The 22,167-nt window shown below is 40.5% G+C and overlaps 1 protein-coding gene across 1 annotated transcript in view; it reads left to right on the top strand.

Moving 5' to 3' along the window:
• UST (uronyl 2-sulfotransferase) overlaps positions 1–22,167 on the top strand; it is a 169,662-nt gene that overhangs the window by 101,597 nt on the left and 45,898 nt on the right. Inside the window, exon 5 of the mRNA XM_065632722.1 lies at positions 2,489–2,642. Within this exon, the coding sequence (XP_065488794.1) occupies positions 2,489–2,642 (154 nt within the window). The remainder of the gene's footprint in view (positions 1–2,488; positions 2,643–22,167) is intronic.

The following is a 22,167-nucleotide window of genomic DNA, read 5'->3' as shown; positions in this document are numbered from 1 at the left end:
AAGAACTGGCTGGAGGGCTGGATCCAAAGAGTTGTGGTGAATGGAGTAAAATCCAGCTGGCAGCCGGTCACAAGTGGTGTTCCCCAGGGCTCAGTCTTGGGGCCAGTTCTGTTTAATCTCTTTATCAATGATCTGGTCGAGGGGATTGAGTGCACTCTCAGTAAGCTTGCAGATGACACCAAATTGGGTGAGAGTGTTGATCTGCTGGAGGGTAGGAGGGCCATACAGAGGGATCTGGGCTGGCTGGATCATTGGGCTGAGGCCAATTGTATGAGGATGAACAAGGCCAAGTGCCGGGTCCTGCACTTGGGTCACAACAACCCCAGGCAGCACTACAGGCTTGGGGAAGAGTGGCTGGAAAGCTTCCTGGTGGAAAGGGATCTGGGGCTGTTGATTGACAGCCGGCTGAACATGAGCCAGCGGTGTGCCCAGCTGGTCAAAAAGGCCAACAGCATCCTGGCTTGGATCAGGAATAGTGTGGCCAGCAGGACTAGAGAAGTGATTGGCTCCCTGTACTTGGCACAGGCGAGGCCCCACCTTGAATACTGTGCTCAGTTTCAGGCCACTCACTACAGGAGAGGCATTGAGGTACTAGAGAGAGTTCAGAGGAGGGCGATGAGGCTGGTGAGGGGCCTGAAGCACAAATCTTATGAGGAGCAGCTGGAGGAACTGGGGCTATTTAGCCTGGAGAAAAGGAGGCTGAGGGGAAACCTTATCGCTGTCTACAACTACCTGGAAGGAGGTTGTAGCACGGAGGGTGTTGGTCTCTTCTCCCAAGTAACGAGCAATATGATGAGAGGAAATGGCCTCAAGTTGTACCAGGGAGGTTTAGATTGGATATTAGGAAAAAATTCTTCACGGAAAAGGTTGTCAGGCATTGGAACAGGCTGCCCAGGGAAGTGGTTGAATCACCATCCTTGGAGTTGTTTAAAAGATGCATACATGAGGTTCTCAGGGATATGATTTAGTGACAGTGTTAAATTAACGATTGGACTCGATGATCTTCGAGGGTCTCTTCCAACCAAAATGATTTAATGTTCTTGAATCTGGCAAATTCCAAGTTGAATTTATCCTATGAACTTCTCAATCCAAAAAGGTTTTATTTTCTGCTTTATCTCACAGCATATGTAGTCCATAAGTCTGTTCCATAGCATAAGTGTCCATCCTTCAATTTTGACCATGGAAGAGTGTAAGCAGCTTTCCTTTTTTTCTTCATTAGGCCTGTTCTCCTGCTGCTATGTATTGACATAAAATATTCAGTCAATATTTTAACACTCTGAAAACATGGTATCATCACAGACCTTCTCAAACTCCCTTTTCCTCCTTTCCTCTTTTTGTATCCTACCTATTAAACTGAAGATGTTTGTCATTAACTACCAGAAGGAGGCATACAAGAGGGTAAAGTTGAGCTGATGAGCTTACTCTGGTTTACCCTGTTTCCCTGAAAATAAGACAGGGTCTTATATTCATTTTTGCTCCAAGAGTTATTACTATTTTACATGACTAGCTGCCTGGACACTATTTAAATTGACTTTTTTATGAACTGTAACTAGGGCTTATTTTTGGAATAGGGCTTCTAGTTCAAGCATCCTCAAAAATCTTGAAAAAATCATGCCACGGCTTGTTTTCGGGGTCAGTCTTATTTTTGGGAAAACAGGGTATCTTCTCATCTCTAAATTGCAGGTACCTCTGCTGTATTTTGCTTTTGTGTGGAGCCTGATCACAGCTGGTTTTACCCTTTCATTTTCCTTGGACTTGTGTGTACTTGAAATTGATACTTAATTTCTTTTTTGAAGTAGGAATTTTCATATTGACTTTTTAAAAAATAATCTTCATGAAGTGCAGTACAAGGATAGGGCATTGCATTACCCTGAAATAACTTCAAATCCAGCCAGCGGTGCAGACTGGGGCTGAAGGGAGGAAGGTCTGTACAAGTTCCAGCAAACATAAAGATGGAAATTCCATGAATATCTGTCAGTTCATCCAAAGGAAGCATTTTGAAATAGACCTGAATGTTGCAAAATCCTCTCCATGTTACAATGCTCATTGTCCAGGTGAAGGTGATCCAAGGCTGCCTTATGGCCATTGGTGTCAGGCGGTGCTTGCTCGGACATTACTTTCCAGGTTTGAAACGTGTGTGGAGAAGAAGAAATGCTCATCCTCAGATTCAGCTGCAGAAGGTTCTTCATCTGAAAACGGCAAGGAGAAAACTCAAGAAACCAAACTTTTGACACAGTGGAAAAAACGGTCTTAAAATAAAATGTTTGCAGTACACAATATGATATCATACTTATGATTAATCCTAAAGAGACCTTGCATGCTTTTACAAAGTTTTGGTAGCTAGTTGTAAGCTTCTCAGTTTCACTCCTAACCTTGTAAAAAATCTGAACTTCTGCAGAGAGTAAATTGAAAACATTCAGATGAAAGATGGATGCGTGTGCCTGTGTGGAACCTTCTGATGAGATTCACGTGTTTTTCTTCCCACCAGGTTTGGAGGAGACCAGCCAGTGTACATCAATATTATTAGAGATCCTGTCAATCGATTTTTATCCAATTATTTTTTTCGACGTTTTGGAGACTGGAGAGGGGAACAGAATCACATGATCCGTACCCCCAGCATGAGGCAGGAGGAAAGATATCTGGTATGTTAAAACAAAAGGCTCTGATTACTGATTTCCCAGTGTCATTACATAATGCTGATGTTCAAACTGGATGCTTGAAAAGCGGGAGGCTGAGGAATCTTCCGTCTTGCGTTTTTTCCTCTGTTTGTGTCTTGCCTGGTCCTTAGTTTGGTCAGCTTTAGTATGTAGAGTGTTGCTGATGAATTCAGTGATCCAGTTTGATCTTGTATAAGCTGACAGCAAGTCCCAGGTTGCCACCGTCGAATTACGGTCCCCTCACTGCATTGGATTTGTACTGTATAGTGGTTTGTGTAGTGGTTAGGCATAATAATTCTGCCTAAATTTATCACTTTGAATATTCAGACAGATTTTTAGGTTGAAAGTATGTCTGTAACTGTGCAGCCTCAAAGGAAAATTGGGAAAGGGAGAAACTCAGTGAGCCCAAGCCTCTAATGTTCTTGGTGATAAGTTGTGCATAGTGTCCTTTATACCAGGGTTCTGATCTCAGTTCTTGGTTTGGTTTTGTTCCCTTTTTGGATTAGGAAGGCGGCAATAATGCTCGATAAGCTGACCATAAGTTTTAATTTTGCGCAACTGCTGAACTGTCATAACATCTGTCAGCCTTTGTCACAGACCAAGGTCCCATGGCAGTAGGTGTTCTATGCAAGCTGAATAGAAACACAGAAGCTAGGGAGGTGGTTGGTTTGTTTGCTACTGGTCTCTTTGCATGGACACCAACACCTCCCTAAGAAGACAAATGGTGGAATTAATTCTTACTCTCTCTGTAATGGAAATCCTGTTTGATTGGACTCAGCCTTCAGCCACACTTGAACCTGCAGAAGGTTCACGCAGCGGTGACAGGACAGCTTGATGGTCTGCTCCGAGATGTTTCAGGCCAGATGTAACGTCAAAACAAGAATGGGCTATGGCTTCTGGAGACCAAAGAGAGAGGATGTTTTGATGATGTGTTGCAGGGGCAGTAGAGTACAAGGTGTGGTGTGGATGAGCCATAGAGCACAGCTCTGAATGACTGCCACACAACACCTTTCAGTCCTAGCTGAGGTCAGGTGGATCCAAGGAGGGCTGGATATTTTTCCGTAAGACAGGGCTGTGTTCATTTCTTTTGTACTTTACTACTGTTGTTTGTCCTGCAAAGTCCTGTGAACAGATAATTATGAATAACTGAACGGGCGAGGGTATCAGTGTAACTATGTATAGCCTTAAGCTTTAATGATGTCTACTATATGGATATAAACTCATTTCAGTAATGATGAAAAGGGTTTCTTATTTGCTATGTGTCTAGAAATACTGAAGAGGTCCCTGCATCAGCTGAGCAGGTTTCGACCTCCTGGTGTGCAGAGTTGGAAGGCAATCCCAACAGCTTTGCACGTCGTGTGCATGGACTTTTGCTTCCTCATCTGTGACCAGGACAGGGGGGTCGCAGAAATGAATGCAGGGTGGATGTTTTATTACATTCATTTTTTTTAGCACTGTCATGTTTTCTTTTTTGAAAGTGTTAAAAATGAGCGGTACAGTCTGTACTTCATTCTGAGTGCCTCTGCTTCTCATTTGAAGAGGAACGTGCATTGATTGGCACCTCTCATGACTGACTGACTCTGTAAAAGCTGGTATTAATCCAGTAGTGCCTGTGCAGTTTAAGATGTGATGTGTACAGGCAGTGAAATTTTACTTCAAGCAGAACTGAAATGAATAGCTGTAATTCCTGTTGTTCGTTTTGGTTTAAAAGTTAATAGAAACCACCTTGCATTTTCGTTTGCGTTGGGATATTCTTTAAGAAATCAATTATTTCTATGCACACACACGTCCACATACACAAATCAGTATGAAAGCTAAAATGAAAAGGAAATAAAAAGTGGCCATCTGAGGACAGTAGTCATTCTGGTCAAAAAGCAGTTTGTTGGTCTGAGGCACCATCGGCATCCTTTATAAAAACTATTTGTGCTTTTTCACTTTGTTATTATCTATTGGTAATTCAGTATTAGAATCCTAGAAACATTTTTGGAATCTGTCCTCCATCCCTCCTTGGCAGATTTTGCCTGTCACTTGCACTGCTCAAAGAGGGCAGTTGCTCTTGTCACAGTAACGTATAGGCTACTTGCCAGTGAAATTCATTTTAACAAAAGCCCCTCATTCCAAATGTTAAGTATTTTTAAGACTTGTACTATCCAACCACATAATATATTGCATGACTGCATTTTAATCTCTTCCTGAGTGGTGCAAGGAAATCTGCTGGCATACATTTTAAAACTCAGGTAATGGATTTTGCGGAATGGTAACCTCAGAAGTCTGCTAAATCAATTGCCTGATCTAGCTGTGAAGAAAGTAAGCAGCCATTCTTGCCTCCGAGCATGAGCCAGTACGGCCCTTTAGAACAGGACTGATGACTGGCCTGATTGCTGGCCTCATATCTTTCACAATTCCTCTCTAATTTTTTTTTTTTTGTTTAGTTGAAAACTCACCATAAAGCATTGCTTTTTTACAGGGGACTATTTAAAGGATAAGCTTAAATTTAGTGTATTTGTTTCTTCTGTATTGATCACGGTATTAAACCCAAGAAATCTGGGATGAGGTGTTGCCTGACTGTGAGCAGATATGTGAAAGTGGGAGAAGGATATAAGAAGCTTCTACTTTTCCATCATGCCTCTGATCAACAGCTAGGAAAATACAAAACTGCTGATTGCTCCACAACATTGAGTTCATTGCCAAAGAGCATGAGGAGCCTTGTGTTGACAGCACTTACGGGCTTACAAAACGGACTGGAGAAGCTGTAGATGTAACTCCTCTGTTTTGCCGGGACAGACAGGTTTGCCTTCAGAAAGGTGTATTATACATCTTTTGAAACTGGGATATTAGGGGCTAATTGTGCTTTTCTCAACCATGATGTTCCTGCCTTCCCACCTCTGGGAAGGTGTTGTGGGCAACTGGGAACCTTTCCAGGCCATCCTGGCACCTTGGTCAATAGCTGCCAACACTGGCCCTCTCCCTTGAAAAGCTGATGGGCAGTGTGTGTTTTTCTGTCAGAAACTGTAGTGTGAAAATGTGGGAGCTCAGCACCTCTATAAAGTGAGCTCTTAAGGGAGGAGAAGCATTTGCAGATCAGGTATTGTGCCTGATGAACTCCTGCTTGGCCATGGTGTTGTTATATCCTTAATGGAGGCATTCACTCTCCTCAATTCTGATTCTTAAGAAAAAAAGGGGGAACTGTTTAACTTAAATCTGAACCGCTGACATTGCAAAGATCAGAAATGGAGACAGAAATTTCCACCGTTCACTGATCATTTGAAATTTTCTCTGAATAGAGCTTCAGGCTTTGACTCTGTTCCAGAGAAAACAACCTCTTCATTCAGGAGTCAGATAAATTGTCTTAAATGTTTCACTAAATGTCTGTGTTTACCAAAATTTAATTGAAAGCCAGGGTAGAAAACAAGCCCTTTATTCACGAGTCAGATACGGCAGAGGCAGCTGCTGCCATGTGAGACTTTCCACCCAGATCAGCCAGTTCCTTGCCCTGACCCAGTGCTTTCTGTGCTGGAGTGAGTTACTGTCAGTCACCTAAAGAGATCACTTCCAAGCTTCCACAAAATAAATAGTGGCAATGCATTAGCTTGGAATATGGCAGAGAGGTGATGGTCTGAAATGGTGGCGAGTGCCTCAGGTTGAGTCTCAAGCACATTCATGTGAGAGTCACCCTATCTTATGGTCCTGTAAGATGAGGTAAATTCACATAAGTTAATTTAAATCCATCATAGTGAATGTGTTTGAGGTTGAACTAGAGTACTGCGAGTAAATACACTTCAATAAAGCAAGTAACCCCTTATCAGTGCAGCTGTGAGTACAGCTGGTACCAAGCAGAAGAAAAATATGCACCAGATTATTTAGTTTAAGGCTTAAAAGTGCAGAAGGTAGCAAGTACTCCTGATAAAGAAAGGGACTACCATAAATATTTGAAAACTTTATATTAAAATTGTCCTTTCCAGAAGGTTTGTTAGTAATTACCTGGTATTTATTACAAGTGCAGTGTGAGGCTTCAGATATAAAAGGTATATATGGGGTTTTCACTTTTCCTTAATACTTGCTAAAACTTAGATCTAAGCTAAGGCTGAAGGAGTGTGTGAAACTAGTGTGGGCTGTGTATTGTTGCCCGAATTGCAGGAAATCTGGTTATATGCGATTCTGATCTGCATTAGTCTCATGAATAGCATGGTTCCTAACTCAGTCAAGTGCAAGATCTAAATGTCTTTGAGCTAATTTGTCAGAAGAGAGAGGTTTTCTGTAAAAAAATGATCGTTCAGTAAATTACTAATTTCTCACCTTCTTATAGCACGTTTCAGATTTTCGTTATAATTAGTGGTTGAGTTTGCACCACATCTCTGTCATGCTCAGCATAGTCTTTCAGCTTCACCTCTGAAAATAAATATGCTTTCTTCAGCTAAAAATAAAAATATTCTAACAATATTCAGCCTTGGTTACACTAAAGATTACTCGTGCAAGTAATCCCATAAAGAAGCATCTGTCCTTTTGTCTTTTAAATTAAACATTAAAATACTTGTTAACAGTGTTTTAGGATTACTGCAAAGGAGGGAAGTAAAATTCGAAGGACAACAGGGAACTTACAAGTCAAATTTCTTGCAGTAGGGACCTCTCTTGTGGCAAAGACTGGCTTTTCTTGCTAAATATTTAAACTAATGTTGTTTAGGTTATTTCATGAAGTTCAAACAAAATTATAGAAAAAGCTGAATGGTTAAACTCCATAGAAATTTTTTTTGTATTCCTGACTTTTGAGAATTTATATTTATGTGAGTACATTATTTTTCATTAACATAAGAATATTCACTAAATATGCTTAGCCAATTTTATTATGTTTACCTCCAAATTTTTATCTACAATGAAAAATATTCTTTTACAAGTTGCATTGGTTTTCTTCTGGCAGCTAGCTGTCTTGGTTCCTGTCTTTATCTGGATAACAGAAGTATTTAACCATGGCTAATTGTATTGTGAATTGTCATCAGTAGTAACACATTGAGCTTTCTCCTTCACAACTTTAGATGCAGTTCGTGGAGCTTTTCAGTCTGTCAGGGACATGGCCTCCAGGAGAGACCATGGTATGGAGCCCACACCTTCCCCTCCTGACTGTTACTTTTGTGTGTTTCTATATAAAAAAGGCAGTGGTAGAGTTGCCTGCCTGCTGGTTTGGTGGAGGAGGAAGAAGAGCGTTCATGTCTATAAGGGATTTTTCTGCTGAGGGCGTCACAAAAGGGCTACGTGTGTTTGTTGATTGAACCTTGGAACTTTTGGGGAGGGTCTAGTGAACTTGGTTAACATTGTTAAGATTGGAAATCTGAGGCATCCAAAGGTTAAAATTATTTGCCTATGTCTGTGCAGCACAAACCAGATATTAGGGAGTTAAATATATACATCAAAAAGTGTATCTGGGTTCTGAGCTGTACTTAAGAGACTAAACATTTTATGCATCCTCAATGTTTTCCCTAGCTTACCCCCATACATACAGTAGTCATTGTGTTCCCTGTGTTATATGTCGGTGCTGAGATGTTTTGAATCAATCGCTGGACATCCCACAAGGTGTCCTGATGTGGAGTGGAGCTGCTTGGGGGATCCCACAGTAACATCAATCTCTGCGGCGGGGATGGGGCTGCCAGGAGGGCATGGCAGAAATGCAGCCACCTGTCAGCTGACCCCAGCAGAACAGTTTGCTGCTTCTTCCCTCTAATGAGAGCTTTTAATAGTCTCCAGCTGTTCCCTTTTACTGCATTAACTCTCCACAGCAAAATTTCTGGCCCGTTTTTGTAACTCTTCATCTGCTGTCTATGCTTTAAAGCACCATCTTTCCCTTAGATTCTCCCATTTTGTATTAATAATTTATTGAGCCACAAAGTTAATGATATTTCAGACCTCAGCTGGAGGAGGGACTGATTAAACAACTTATAAAATGTAATATTAAAGGAAATGTTTTCATGGCTAGACATTTACTTTTCAGTGACTTTAATTTACAAACCAATATTTTTTAATGTTCCCCTGTGGAGTTTGCATTCCAAATATTGCAGCTTTATGCAATTATACGAGAGCAAGAAAATATGCCTTCCTAATCTGTTTTCCTTTACTGGTCTGAGCCAATTGCACTTTGTAAATAAGCAATATACCATTGGTTAAGATTGCAGCACTAAAATCTTTCTTGTAATTCATAATACATACTTATATTAATCACAAAGAAATAAAAAGATCTGGATTTTATTAATACCATTCCTTGTCTTTTTAGTGGAGGCAGGATGCAGGATAACCACAATATTTTCATTCAGAATGTAAAAACTTGAGGTATTTTTTTCATGCAACATTGTACTGGTCTGAAAATTTATGGCTGTTGCAAATGTTTAGAAAATACACAAGAAACCAGAAGCCAAGTAACAGCAGAGTCTCAATCACTAAGTACCTACACTCTTATTTAAACTTAACATTATTACAGGGTCTTAGTACCACCAATAAGCAGTATATGTTATTTAAGACCTTTGTGTATATAGTAATTGGCTTAAAGACGTTTTAAGTAAGTTGAGAATTATGAATCTTCATTTTTATGGTGATTCTGCCAAGCTTGTTAGTTATGCCTTTCTGAGCATGAATACAGGATAGCTCTTGATGTTCTTTTTTGGTTTTTATGTGTTGTGGTAGCCTGGGGAACTAGTTTTCTCCAGTTTCTCTATAGGAAGTTATTGTTTGTAGAGTGGAAAAAGCCAAACGCAGAACAAAGAGCCTAACGTATTGATGCTGGCCTTCTAAGGCCACATAAACTGTATAAGAGAAGAGGGTACGTCCATGTTATGTTTTCAGGAGATATATTTCTGGAGGTTGAAACAAGAACAGAAAGGAGCATTATTGTGTAGCCCAGGGATAAAAGGCAGCCTTGCTTTCAGTGAACGCAGGAAAGTGGTTTGGGGGGTGAGGGGAATAATCCTTATTTCACATAGAAGACAATGGGTTCTCAGAGGACTGTTGCCAGGCAGGAGTGAGATCTTGTGTGTGTGGTGGATGGTTCTACCATAGCATCATCTCAGTTCTCAGTAGCACTCAAAAAAACACAAAAGCAACAGAGAACAAAACAGAGAACCTCATTCTGTATAAATATGTAGTGTGGCTGCATTTGACTTCTTTCATTTGTGAAAGGGATTTGGAAGAACTGGAAAATACTCAGAAACAAGGAGGAGCAGTGATAAAAGGATGGAATAATTTCCATACAAGGAATGATGAAGATTAGGACTCCAGGTGAGGAAGAAGTAAACAAGAGAAAGAATACGAGAAGACAGATTTGCAAGAGGCATGGAAAAGTTGCATGACGGACGATTGCTTGTGGGTTGTTTCAGTGGAAGACCTAGAAGATCTCAAATGAAATGGGCAGTTGCCAGATCCAGGAAAGAGCAGAAAGATGCAATGGTTTGGACAACATGTAATTAAGCTGTTGGAGTCCTTGCTGAACGTCGTTGTGGGTAACAGTTTATATGTATTCAAAAAGGAAATATTTTAGGAAACATTTCTTTACAGAGGGGTTCGTCAAACAATGGAATGGGCTTCCTAGAGAGGTGATTGGTGCCCCAATCTTGTCAGTGTTTAAGGGTCATTTGGACAATGCCCTTAATAACATGCTTTAACTTTTGGCCAGCTTGGAAGTTTTCAGGCAGTTGGACTACATGGTTGTTGTAGGCCTCTTCCAAGTGAAATATTCTATTCTACTCTGCTCTATTCTATTTTAAAATAGTAAATAAGTAGCCCTCAAAGGTTATTAATGATGAAGGCAAGATCTCTTCAGCAGAAAATCTCTGGTAAGTGCATAGCCAGAGCCCCAGGTGTATCCAGAAATGGGTCCTGTGCATACAGTAGATGTTCCTCATAACCCATACTGATTTTCTGAAATTAGTGACTGCTGTGGGTAAGTCAAAACCAAACTTCATAATTACATACTTACAAATGAATTCTACTACTAGGTGATTTATATGAGACATTAGAGACATATCCAGTTGAATGCATTGTATCTTGTCTTTAAAGCAATTGAGTGTTCTTGGGTATCATGCCATAGTGCCTAAGGTTTCGATGTCTTACAGCTCTGCTCATCAAATGAAATTTTTGCAACTTCCAAACTGATGCTTAAGCTCTTGATTGTTAACACTGTCATGACTATTCTCAAATTTATCTTAAAAAGCTAAGATACAAATACATTTCAAGTACAAAATTCATCTACAAGTTTAGTTTATGAACTGCTAATAGCAAAGGTACCAAAACAGAAGATGTGAAAATCCTGAAGAGAGTGGCTTTAAGCATTTTTTTCAGTGCATGCTCTCCACAAAGTAGAGTTTCTTGATTTTGATGTACGGTAGTTTCAGTATGGGTGAGTCTCAGGTGTTTTGATAATTTTTGTAAGTCTTGATTTGAGTATTTGCATTTTCAGTTCTCATGTATTCTGTTAATGTGAAAGCAACAGGAAGACATATTTAAGGAGACACTTTAATGGTTCCCAGTAAGTGATGACTTAATGACAATTAGCTGGCAAGTAACCATTGCAGATGAATAGAAACAAGAGAATCTCTGTGATGTGAATGTTATCTTCAGTGCATAGTCCAACATTTTGTGCATTGTGAAGGTGGGGAGTAGTCTTTAGCAGTTATCAAGTAAAACTAATTATAGATTGATATTTTGTTTGTCTAAAGTTGAAACAGAATGATTTTTATAACTGCAATGTTTTATCATCCAGAAGAAAAGAGTGCCTCCAATTTCCGTTTCAGTTAGTATAAATTTTAAAATTGACCAGCACATAGTCTGTTTTTAAAAGATCATGTAGTCATATATGGAGGGGTGTGTATATTTAGAAGCAGAAGTCTGACTTTTTGAAATGTTTGGTATTCTATTCATGTTTAATTTAAAATGTTTTGAAGACTTGTCTAATGAAATCAGGGTAGCCTTCCCTAGAAAACCCTGCAAAACACTCTTCTATGTACACTCCTTGCTAGGAGTAGACCTGTTTCCCCTTCCTTGTTACTTTATGCTCTAACCACCTTAAATGAAAACTATTTTATTGGCAGTGTGATGGGGAAGGAAATGGCAGAACCTTTTAGTCCTCTTGATAGAGGAAGGGCAGAAAGAGGCAGCCATCCCCTTACTGCCAATATATTGAACATGTTCAGGCTGTGGCATGATAATGTAATTTCAAGCAGTCAGATATTCACTCTGTAGGTGTCAAATCCTGCAGGAACTGACAACCCATGAGAATAAAACTGAGTTTATTAGCCCATTTTATTCCTTGTCTGTCATTCTCCTTCCTCTTTCCTTTTTGTGGTTTATACATGAGTTTTCTGGCTGTCAGCATTGCCAGTGAAGTGAAATAAAGTGAAATCCTGATCTCTATAACTCATTAGCTAAAGCAAAGCTGAAGCTCTGAGCTGGTGGATGGTAGGGAGAATTCAGGGTGGTGAGGTTAGGAGAACTGCCTGCCCCTGGTGTTTGGCTGACGTGGTGATGGATAGCAGTGTTTTTATAAAAGTATCCAAGATTTTCCTGGGCTTTAGGTGTTTGTCGTCAATAAAATATTTTCCTATCATGTAATTTTAGGTAGTGGTGTGGACTCTTCTGTTGACTGCAGAATGACTGGGTCACACTTGTGCATTCTGTATTTTTAAGGCTCTAAAGTAGTTTATTTTGAAACCACATGGAAGCAGAGATGGCATGTTGCAGGAAAAAAAGGACATTTGGTGCCCAGACATACTCAAGACTTAGTTTGTCCTAGTTCTTCTGAAGTCTCCAGGGTTTATTCTAGGCTACTGTCATGGTTTAACCCAAGCTAGCAATACAACCACGAACACCACTCGATCACCCCCCTCCTCACTCCCCCGAATAGGAGAGTGAATCAAAAGGGAAGGGAGAAACTTGGGTTGAGATAAACACAGTTCAATAAAATAACAACATACTAATATACTACTAGTAAATATATATATATAATAGAAATGAAATATAAAAGATAGTGCAATTCCTCACAAACTCTGTCCACATTGAGCAGCCAGTCCCAGGAAGCAACACCTGGTCCCAACAACCAATCCCAGAGAGAGAAAAGAGGAAAAAGGCAGAAAGGCCCAAGGCCTCTGCAAAAGAGCAGGATGGCAAAAAGCCAAACTGAACGTCCGAAACAGAACTCTCCCAGCTCTGACAAAGAGAGAGAAGAAAGTCAAGAAGTAAGAGAGAGCAACCAGAAGATCCCAGCTCTCCTTAAATATGAAGCATGACGCTAATGGGGTAGAATACTCTTATTGATCAGTCTGGATGTCAGTCAAGCTCTGCCCCATCCATGTCCCCCTTCCTCGTTGCCTCACACCTGTGGGCAGGGTGCTCAGAATGTCCTTGGCTCTCATACCAGAGCAATTAAAAACATTAACTCTGTCCCGGGCTGTTATCTCTTGTTCTCAAACTAAGTTCAAATAATGACCATGCTAGCTATGAAAAAGAAGGGTTTCTAACTGCATGAGGAAAATTAACTCATTTTCAGTCAAACCAAGTGAAACCTTGTACCTGGTCCCATCTCGCATGGACCCCAGGGCCTGCTGGATCACAGGATGCTCCTTTATGGTCAGCACCCAGGCTGATGTCCCTGGAACCAGGGCACACAAGGAGTGCCTGAATGTGTCATGGGACACAGCTGGGACACATGTCCATGCTGAGGAGGTGGGAGGTGCTTCTTAGCCAGACCACTGAGCAGGGCTGGCCAAGCCTCCATAGCTTCTTGCCTTGTTGCCTTCCCCAGCCACTGCACAGTGTCTCAGCTGCCTCCGCACCCACTTTGCAGCAGGTACTGGTGCTGAAGTGTCACTGCCAAGGGTTCTTTCAGATGCTAAAGCTGATACATTGTTGTCTGCCCAAGCTGTAAATAAAACTACTACTGCCTGTGACCGATAAGTCTTCTCCTGAGGCAACACCTATCCAGTACTGTCTGTTTGGACAGTGTCAAACTATGGTGTTAAGGTTTGGCTTCTCAGTAAAGAACAGCCTGGAGCACCATGGAAAAGATACCAGCCCTGCTTGTTTTGACTGTGTAATCTTTCAAATTAGGGCATATCATGTGAATTTAGGACCAAGAAGAACAAGAATGAACTGGAGGAGTGGAAAGAGAAGGGAAGAGAAGAGGGAGAGCTGCTGGTGGGAGTAGAAGTGTCAAATCCATATCCTCAGTGCAGGGATCCCAGTGTTTTCCAGGATGATATTGCTATTTTTTCAGGTCTTTCTAGTTAAATGGAGGAAGGGACAAAAAAAGGAAGTCTACTTGAATTAAAAGGACTAATATCAACAATCACAGCAGGAATGTCTTATTCAAGAATGAAAATATTACCATGCGAGATCGCAGGTCCTCTGTAGCCACTGTTCAGACTCACTTGGCCTCTCAGAGGGCACAGTTCCTATTTCAGACCACACAGTCTTTACCCTGAGTATCACACTAGAAACTGTCAGGACAGGGGGTGTTTCCCTTTGCAAAACACACCCCCCAGAGCACCACTGTGATCAGCTCTCTCCACCTCTCCCTTGAGTAGAGAAGGACACACATCTGTTTCTCTGCAGTGTCAAGTATCAGCATCCTCCTTTGTTGAATGAAGACAATGTAGCATTAGTAGTAAGTGAGTGTAATGAAGAGATTTAAATTTTAAGGGTCTTGGCTTCACAACTTTGTGAACACAATGCACTGCACACTGACTAGCGTTTATTTTTCCTCTTCATTTAAGAATAAAATTGACTACAAATCTTGACTGACTACACACATGCAGATAAAGAACCTTTTGTACAATAGGGAAAATGAAGCACAAAGGTGCAAATTTAGTTTTTGATTCTGTCTCACTACAGAATGAGCAGATCTGAACTGGGGAATAGTTTTTCCAAAGAACAGGTGCTGGCTGTCTAGTTGTGCTCTGTTTGCTTCAGTATGCTCCTGTGATATAGAAATGTGCATTTCTGTTCCTACAAAACAACAAGCAAATGCCATAGGTTTGTGTTGGCAACTGGATTGGGATGTTCTCTCCAGCTCCTTGGCCCTGCCTGGCAAGTGGCTGGTGTGCTTTCCCACATGAGTTCTCTTCAGGTGTCAGATATTCCAGAAAGCAGATTTTCCGTCATGGCATAAAGGGTACTGCTACAGATGCTTTTGTTTTTCTTCTTTTTTTTCCTTTGAGTTTTGTATTTGTTTGTTTGTTTCTTTTTTTGCAAGAATGTTATTTGTATTATGAGGTTATCAGCATACTAATGGCTTCAGTTAAATTAACTTTTTTAGTATGGAGGTTCCAGGCTTGTATTAGATGTCCTCTCCTACCATTTTTTTACTGAGGGGATATGAAAGGATGAAGGACTTCAGACAACGAGGCGATGGATTGTCTTCTTTGCCAGACAGTTGCTTAGTGCAGGAGCTTTGGGAAGACTAATTGCTTCTGTGACCTGAGACGAGGATGAATTCAAACCACATGCTCTAAGGTGTCTTGGCACCTTAATGAGATGGAAACCCAATGGAAATAACCCCAGGCATCTGAGGGTTATATGCTCACAGGAGTCCTTCAAAAAGCTATGCACACCCTGATTCCTTCAGCCTTTTTGTGGTGGATTTTACTCGAATTCTAAAGAAAAGTATAAAAGCAGCTTTGCATAACTTGGTGAGATGATGTTGCCAGAAGAAAACATGAGGGAATAGACTGTGACAAACTGCAAGCTTGTATTTGTTGACATTGAGTTGGGGTTTGGGGCATTTGGCGATTGTTTCCAAATAGTCAGTCAAGTAAGGAAGGGTATTGCTGTCAGGAGCTCATCTTTTTGTCTTTGTTATGATTCCAGCTTATTTAGACAAAGAAATATGAGAACACAAGAAACAGGCATCAGCTGTTTCAGATGTGCTTTTTTTTTTTTTCCTTAACATGACTATTTAAAGTAGAATAACCTTACTCAAAAATGTAAGTGTCCCTCACCAATTTGCTGAAGACTTTGTGTGGTTGTGAGCTGTCATGGGAGTGGTGGGGGCCTGTCTTGAATGAAAAGGTATAATTCCATCTTTCAGAATAACTGGCAGACCTTCTCTGTCAGTTGAGAAAACACATTGCCCATGAACGAAATAGGGAAATTCTCCTTTGAAGTAAAAGCAGTGTTCACTTTTTCTGGTTTTATTCTAAGCATTCTTTTTTTTTTCCTCGTTGACTAGTATTTTCAAAGCTCTTCTGTTCCTTGTAACTATAGTTGCTTTACATAAAATCAAAAACAAAACACCAAAAAAACCTGCAACAAAGGGTGTTTAGTTGATTATTTGTTGTTCTGGAGTCTGGAAAATGGAATGCCATTGTTTCAGCAAAGCTGCCTACTGCTCAGTGAATTATTGAAACACAGTCTAGTCAGGTTACCTTGAACACAACTTTTTCCTATGAACTTTAATCCAAGCAAAGCCAGCCACTATTCATAACTGAGCTTGTCAGGAGTAATTTCCTTTTTCTTGGGGAAAAATCTACTAACTGGTGGCAAATAGGAAACTTTCCATGGTGAATATGGACTGCTAAATGAGATTTTTTTAAAAAATTAATTTTCTGTTCTCTTTAAAGGAAAAATAGGAAGCAAACAAAACTAAACTGCTCATCAGTTGTTGAAGGAAAAAATAAAATCTAATCCAAAGAGATGATGTCCTTGATAAACAAGAAGAAAAGAAGCAGATTTTACACTTTTTTTTTCTCCTTCCAGCAGAGTTATTAACCTCCGTGATCTTATAATTGATCTCATTACTTGCTGTGCTTTTTGAAGCCTTGGCACCTGAGATGAGGGCATTGAAAGATTCTGGATTCCCATAGCGGGAGGAAGGCATGGTTTTGTTTTTCACAGTGGTAGAAAGGACTTCAGCAGATGACTCAAGATTCAGAAAATTAAAAACGAGGCAAATAGGAACATCAATTATGCCTCTGAACCTTATAACTTTGGGAGTGTTTAAATACTTAGAGTTGTCAATACAGTGATAGTCTTGTCAAACTGAAAAGTGGGATCGATACATTTGTTCCATTTTGTGGCTGCCATGAGGAATGGCAGTGCTGCGAATGATGCTGAGGATCAGTAATTTTCCAGAAAAGCATTAGAACTGTTCAGCACGGGGAAGTTTATAACTAGGGAAAGGAAATAGGGGCAGCAGAGCAGAAACCACCCCCAGCTGCAGCAGCAGGGAGGCCACCAGCAGAAGCAGTGTGGTGGTGTTCTCTGCTCTGCAGCTCCTTCTGCATTTCAGCCCTGAGAGATGAAGGGAGAGATTCAAAGCCAGGTGACGCTGGGGAAAAGGGTGATAAGAAAGCAGAATTAGAACACAACTCACGCTTCTAGCTCTTTTCTCACCATTCGAAAGGCTTATGGTAAAGTGCCACCACAAGTGTAGTAGGTGGAGGGGATGTAAAAGATATTTAGACCTTACTGCTAAGAGGAAGCCAGTTATTTTTTTTCCTAAAAGTCAGTACTGTGCTTTTAAGAGTTATCATCTGACTTAAAACAATGGGCAAAACCAAATAAATCTATAACCTGTACTGCATTATTATTGTCATATATTTTCTCCTTTCTTAATGGAGAGCTCAGCAGCAGGTTTCTTTTTCTTTTTTTGCTAAGCTGTTGCATACAGTCCCTCTCCCATTAGCATCACTGAAAGGGAATTATATCACTGGAATTCATGACAACAGATAGTCTAAGCTATTAATATAACTGAGCAGTATATTGAAATAAAACTTTGAAGATGCATCAGCTAGCCAGTATTCATTTTCTCTAGTTAAAATTTTGCAGCAGATGCAGATGAAAGAAGTTTAATAATTAAAAGAAACACTGCTTTTCTGAAGCGTGCAATATTTTTTTAGATTTCTTGTGGCATATCTTTCCTTCTCCATGTGTATACTCTTTTAATTTGAAGACTTATATTGAAGAAAGTAGGCATTTTCCTCCCTAATTCTTTTCATTTGAAATTCTGTAAAAATATATGCAAATAGAATGATCTCTCTTGTTTGTTTTGCCTCTGTCTTGGTGGGATGTACAAGAACAATAATATTTAATGTTCATTGCCGATTAAATTAATTTCCGTTTGGCTCATGGATTGCTTGTCTCTGACATTTTTAACATCCAGAATTCTAATACTTGTTTTAATAGGCCTCTTTTACACTCTGGTATTGTTAGAAATATTTTTTGTGGGCCTCTACTAAAAATAGCATAATGCTAGCTTCAAGATGATGTGGCATTCATAGAGCTTAAATGTGTTTCTGTTAGCCCAGACCTCAAAAATGTATATTACTAAAATCTGCTGAGCATAATTTCTGTGCATGCAGTCAAGCTTTAAAGGAATGAGAACATTTGACCGGGGAAAGAAAACGTGAGAAAAATGTAAACTACAGAAATGTCTTTTTATTAAAATAGCTGTTTCTGTATTGTAGCAATGGAGCAATATTTTGAAACACTGAACTCCTGTGATATTTGTGCAAATGATGTTGTGTCATATGTAAAGGTGTGAACTTTCTGCTTTAAGCCTTTCCTGAGACATGAGCACCATCCTGCCCAGCCAGGGAAGTCAGTACAGGCTGGGCAGAGGCTAAAGGGTTGCTTCCCCTCCAGTGTCCTCTCAGCTCCTGACATTCTTCAACTTACCAGTTTCCTGAGACAAACACTGCTTCCACATAGATCAACCTTTCTTCTATGAATATATCTTTTATAATTTCCTTTTTAATTATTATTATTCTTTTAGGTTTTTGTTTTAAAACCAGTTGTACCTTTGTCATGCAGAGTATCCTGTTGCAAGGACCTACGCATTTACCAGCACTGTATTTCTTTTAATATTTTATTGCCTAATCAGCAAGTATAGGGCCCTTGTATAACTCCTTGAGGTCAGATTTCTTATCTGCTCTCATTATGATTCCCTGAAAAATTCGCTACTTCACTGTTAACCCTTCTTTGTAATGCATAAGAGATGTTTTGGCACTGATACTGTGCAACCCTACTTAGTGTCTCAACGCACTAAGAAAACTAGCCACTTTATTCATCTCCTTAGCTTCATGTGTTTTATCAGCTTCTCCTCTGTTTTTGTTTGTTGTTTCCCTGAGTATTTAGGAACACAGGACTGTTTATCACATCCTTAGTGACTGAATCAAAGACCTGTTGGAAACTGGAGAGGCACGACTTTCTCTGCTGATGTTGATTCTTCCCTTCTTCATTATAGTGTCATCTATTACTACCTGGTTCTGGCAATCTTCTGTTCCTACTATCCATGTTTTCTAAAGCATCCTTGACTGTCGTGTCAGTTCAATACTGTTTTTCTCCTGACTTACATGCTCTCTAGAGGGCCCTTTTCTGTATGTGAAAGCATCCCAGATCTGCTATGGTGTGTTTTGTGGCATGATTTTTCATTCTGAGCAATCTGTAGTGTGTATCACTGCTCAGTTGTGAGCAGGACTTGCTCTCAATCCAGGATACACTGAGTCTTAGTATTATAATGTGCTTGGCTGGACAGTGAGTCTTTTAACATTAACGATGTGGTGTATTAAGAGAGGTGATGATCTGCAGTGTAGCATGATGATTTCCTCTGTATCTTCTCCAATTTGGTTTTTAAAAAATGTGTAGCACAAATGATTTCTGGGATCCAGCATTTCAGGTCAAAAAAAAGATACTGGGCTTCAGGAGCCAGACGCATTAAATTATTCCTTAATTCCCTCCATGGCGCTTTCTTGTTCAGAGACACCAGCAGGGTCTTTTCTGCTTTACTCTGAGCTGAAAAAGCCCAAGTCAGAAAGTGTTCTGGTTTAGGACTTGTAAGAAGTTGAAGACAGTCCAGAAGATGGTCTTAAAAAGGAAATACTGTAGAGAAATGCAAATCTCTAGACAAATAAAAATGCGTTGTGAAGCAGATGTCCTTCAGTTATTCATTGTGTTCAACAAGATCAAGACAAAAAGTTACATTAAGGTGTTTCCACATCAGACAGCAGTAAAGGTTTTCTGACAGTAGGAGCAGCAAAGCACTGATAGGAATTAGAGAGAGATGTGACCATGTTTATTAATAGATTGGACAAATGACATTCTGAAATTTAGATAAGCTTGGTTCTCCCTTCGCAAAGGATGGACTAAAATGCTTGTTGATGCCCTGGGTTTGCTGTAGCAGCCTTCCCTCCCAGGACGGGCAGCAGCCAGGGCTGCGCTGCACTGCCGGGCACGAAGGGAACCAGCCTGGCAGGAGGACCCTCGCCCACCACCTGCATCTCTGTCCACTTCAAGCCCACTGACTTCAGCCTCATAGTCACCTCCAGGCTGAGACGATCATCTGTCAGAGAATACCTTTATCTGTGCTCAAGAGCTACCTTTCCTGAGCGTAAATTGCTGGATGTATCTGCCAACTCGCTACTTTTCTCACAGGCATCTGCTGGCTGGGGTCCAACAGTGCTGCATTAGGGAGGGCTGAGAAATCCCTGGGATGGGAGGTGTTCCCTGCTCAGCATTTGCAGTATTGAATGTATGCCATCACTAATTGACTTTGTTAAGGGTCATCATCCGAGCAGACTAATTTTCCAGGTTCTTTTATGAATAGGTGTTAGTAAACAGAATTAACAGATGTACTGTCTCCCTGCTGTTAGTTGCTACTGGGATTCACTCTTGATTACAGTATAATGGTCTGTATTTTTGGTCTTCCTTGGATCTGTGCCCTCTGTAACAGGATGGTTATTTAATGCTTATGCACTTCTTCCAGCTGGCAGGCACTCTCCCTTTTTTGGCATAATTTCTTTCTATTTTTTTCATATATTTCCCATGCTAAGACAGTTTGAGGTGAAAAATACAAAAGCAATGGAAAAGATACAAGAAGGTGCCTGCTTAAAACTGTAAGGTGATTCCATTCTAACTGGCAAATCTGATCTTTGACAAATTAATAATACGATTTCTCATAACAGAGAAGAGAGAAAAATATCCACCTATGTATTTTCTCTATGTCATTATAAGTTCTCTATGTCATTATAAGTTAGAAAATTGGGATCTACAAATGTTTAATGTTTATCACATCCAGATAGTAGCATTGTGGGCATAGTTCATCACCTCTGTTATGTTAAAGACAGAAGTTTGTATATGAATTAATAATTTGTGCCTGCGCTAAATTAAAATGTAGACAGCAGAAAATGCTGTTTTATTAGCTGCTGCTTCATTTGCTAGAATGCCAGGAAGAAGAGCTGAACACATTGTTGGCAGGAAAACCAGGCAAATTAGCTCAGCCAAAAGAGTCTGTCAAAAAGAAACAAGTGGGAATTAAACTGGGCAACCTATTTGCTTATGTGGTCTGGGGTTAAAAATGAAAAACACGTATTTTGCTGGAAAAGATTGGAAAGTCAGTTCAAACAAAATGCAGAATTATCCTCTACCACAAAAAAAAAAAAAAAGGAAAGCAGTGCTGATGTAAAGACAGCACAGATTGAATCTAAGCAAGCCATAGGCTACCCTAGGCTAGCTTTAAAAAGACAAGTTTCCTCATTAGAGCACAATTAAAAGGTGACTTACATGAACCAGCCTTCATATCCTAACATTTTTAAATGTTTTGTCTTTTTCTCCAGATTTTAATAATAGAATTTTCTCTTGAATAATTGTACACTTGCAGTACAGGCTTTTTTAATGAAAGAAAAATTATCTCATGCTATGAAACAAAATGAAGTTTCATTAACTTGCAAGTATAAATGTCTACCCTACCGATGCAATTAGGAAAAGCATCAAGCTTTGAGAGGAGGAGTAGAAGGGGTTCTAGTAATAGAAATTTCTAGTAATAGGGTTCTAGTACATGGGGTTATGTCGGACTGGCGACCAGTCACTAGCGGGGTTCCACAGGGATCCATCTTAGGGCCAGCACTATTCATTGTCTTTATAAATGACTTAGACTCAGGAATTGAGGGATTGCTTAGTAAGTTTGCCGATGACACAAAATTGGGAGGAGCTGTTGACACTCTTTAGGGCAGAGAGGCCCCACAGAGGGATCTGGACACATTGGAGAACTGGGCAATCACGAACGGCATGAAGTTCAACAAGAGCAAGTGCTGGATTTTGCACCTGGGACACGGCAACCCTGGCTGTACATACAGACTGGGGGATGAGATGCTGGAGAGCAGCTCTGTGGAGAGGGATCTGGGGGTTCTGGTCAATGGCAAGTTGAACATGAGCCAACAGTGTGCTCTGGCAGCCAAGAGGGCAACCGTGTCCTGGGTGCATCAAGCACAGCATGGCCAGCCAGAGAGGTGATTGTCCCGCTCTGCTCTGCACTGGTGCAGCCTCACCTCTTCCCGACTAGTGACAGAACCTGAGGAAATGGCAGGAAAATGTGCCAGGGGAGGTTTAGGTTGAACATTAGGAAAAGGTTCTTCCCCCAGAGGGTGGTGGAGCACTGGAACAGGCTCCCCAGGGAGGTGTCACGGCCCCAAGCCTGACAGTGTTCAAGCAGAGACTGGACAACACCCTCAGACACATGGTGTGAACTGTGGGGTTGTCCTGTGCA

Source organism: Caloenas nicobarica, chromosome 3, assembly GCF_036013445.1.
Source record: "Caloenas nicobarica isolate bCalNic1 chromosome 3, bCalNic1.hap1, whole genome shotgun sequence".
Lineage (NCBI taxonomy): Eukaryota > Metazoa > Chordata > Aves > Columbiformes > Columbidae > Caloenas > Caloenas nicobarica.
The sequence above is the reverse complement of the archived record's forward strand: the minus strand, read 5'-3'. Positions and strand labels throughout refer to the sequence as shown.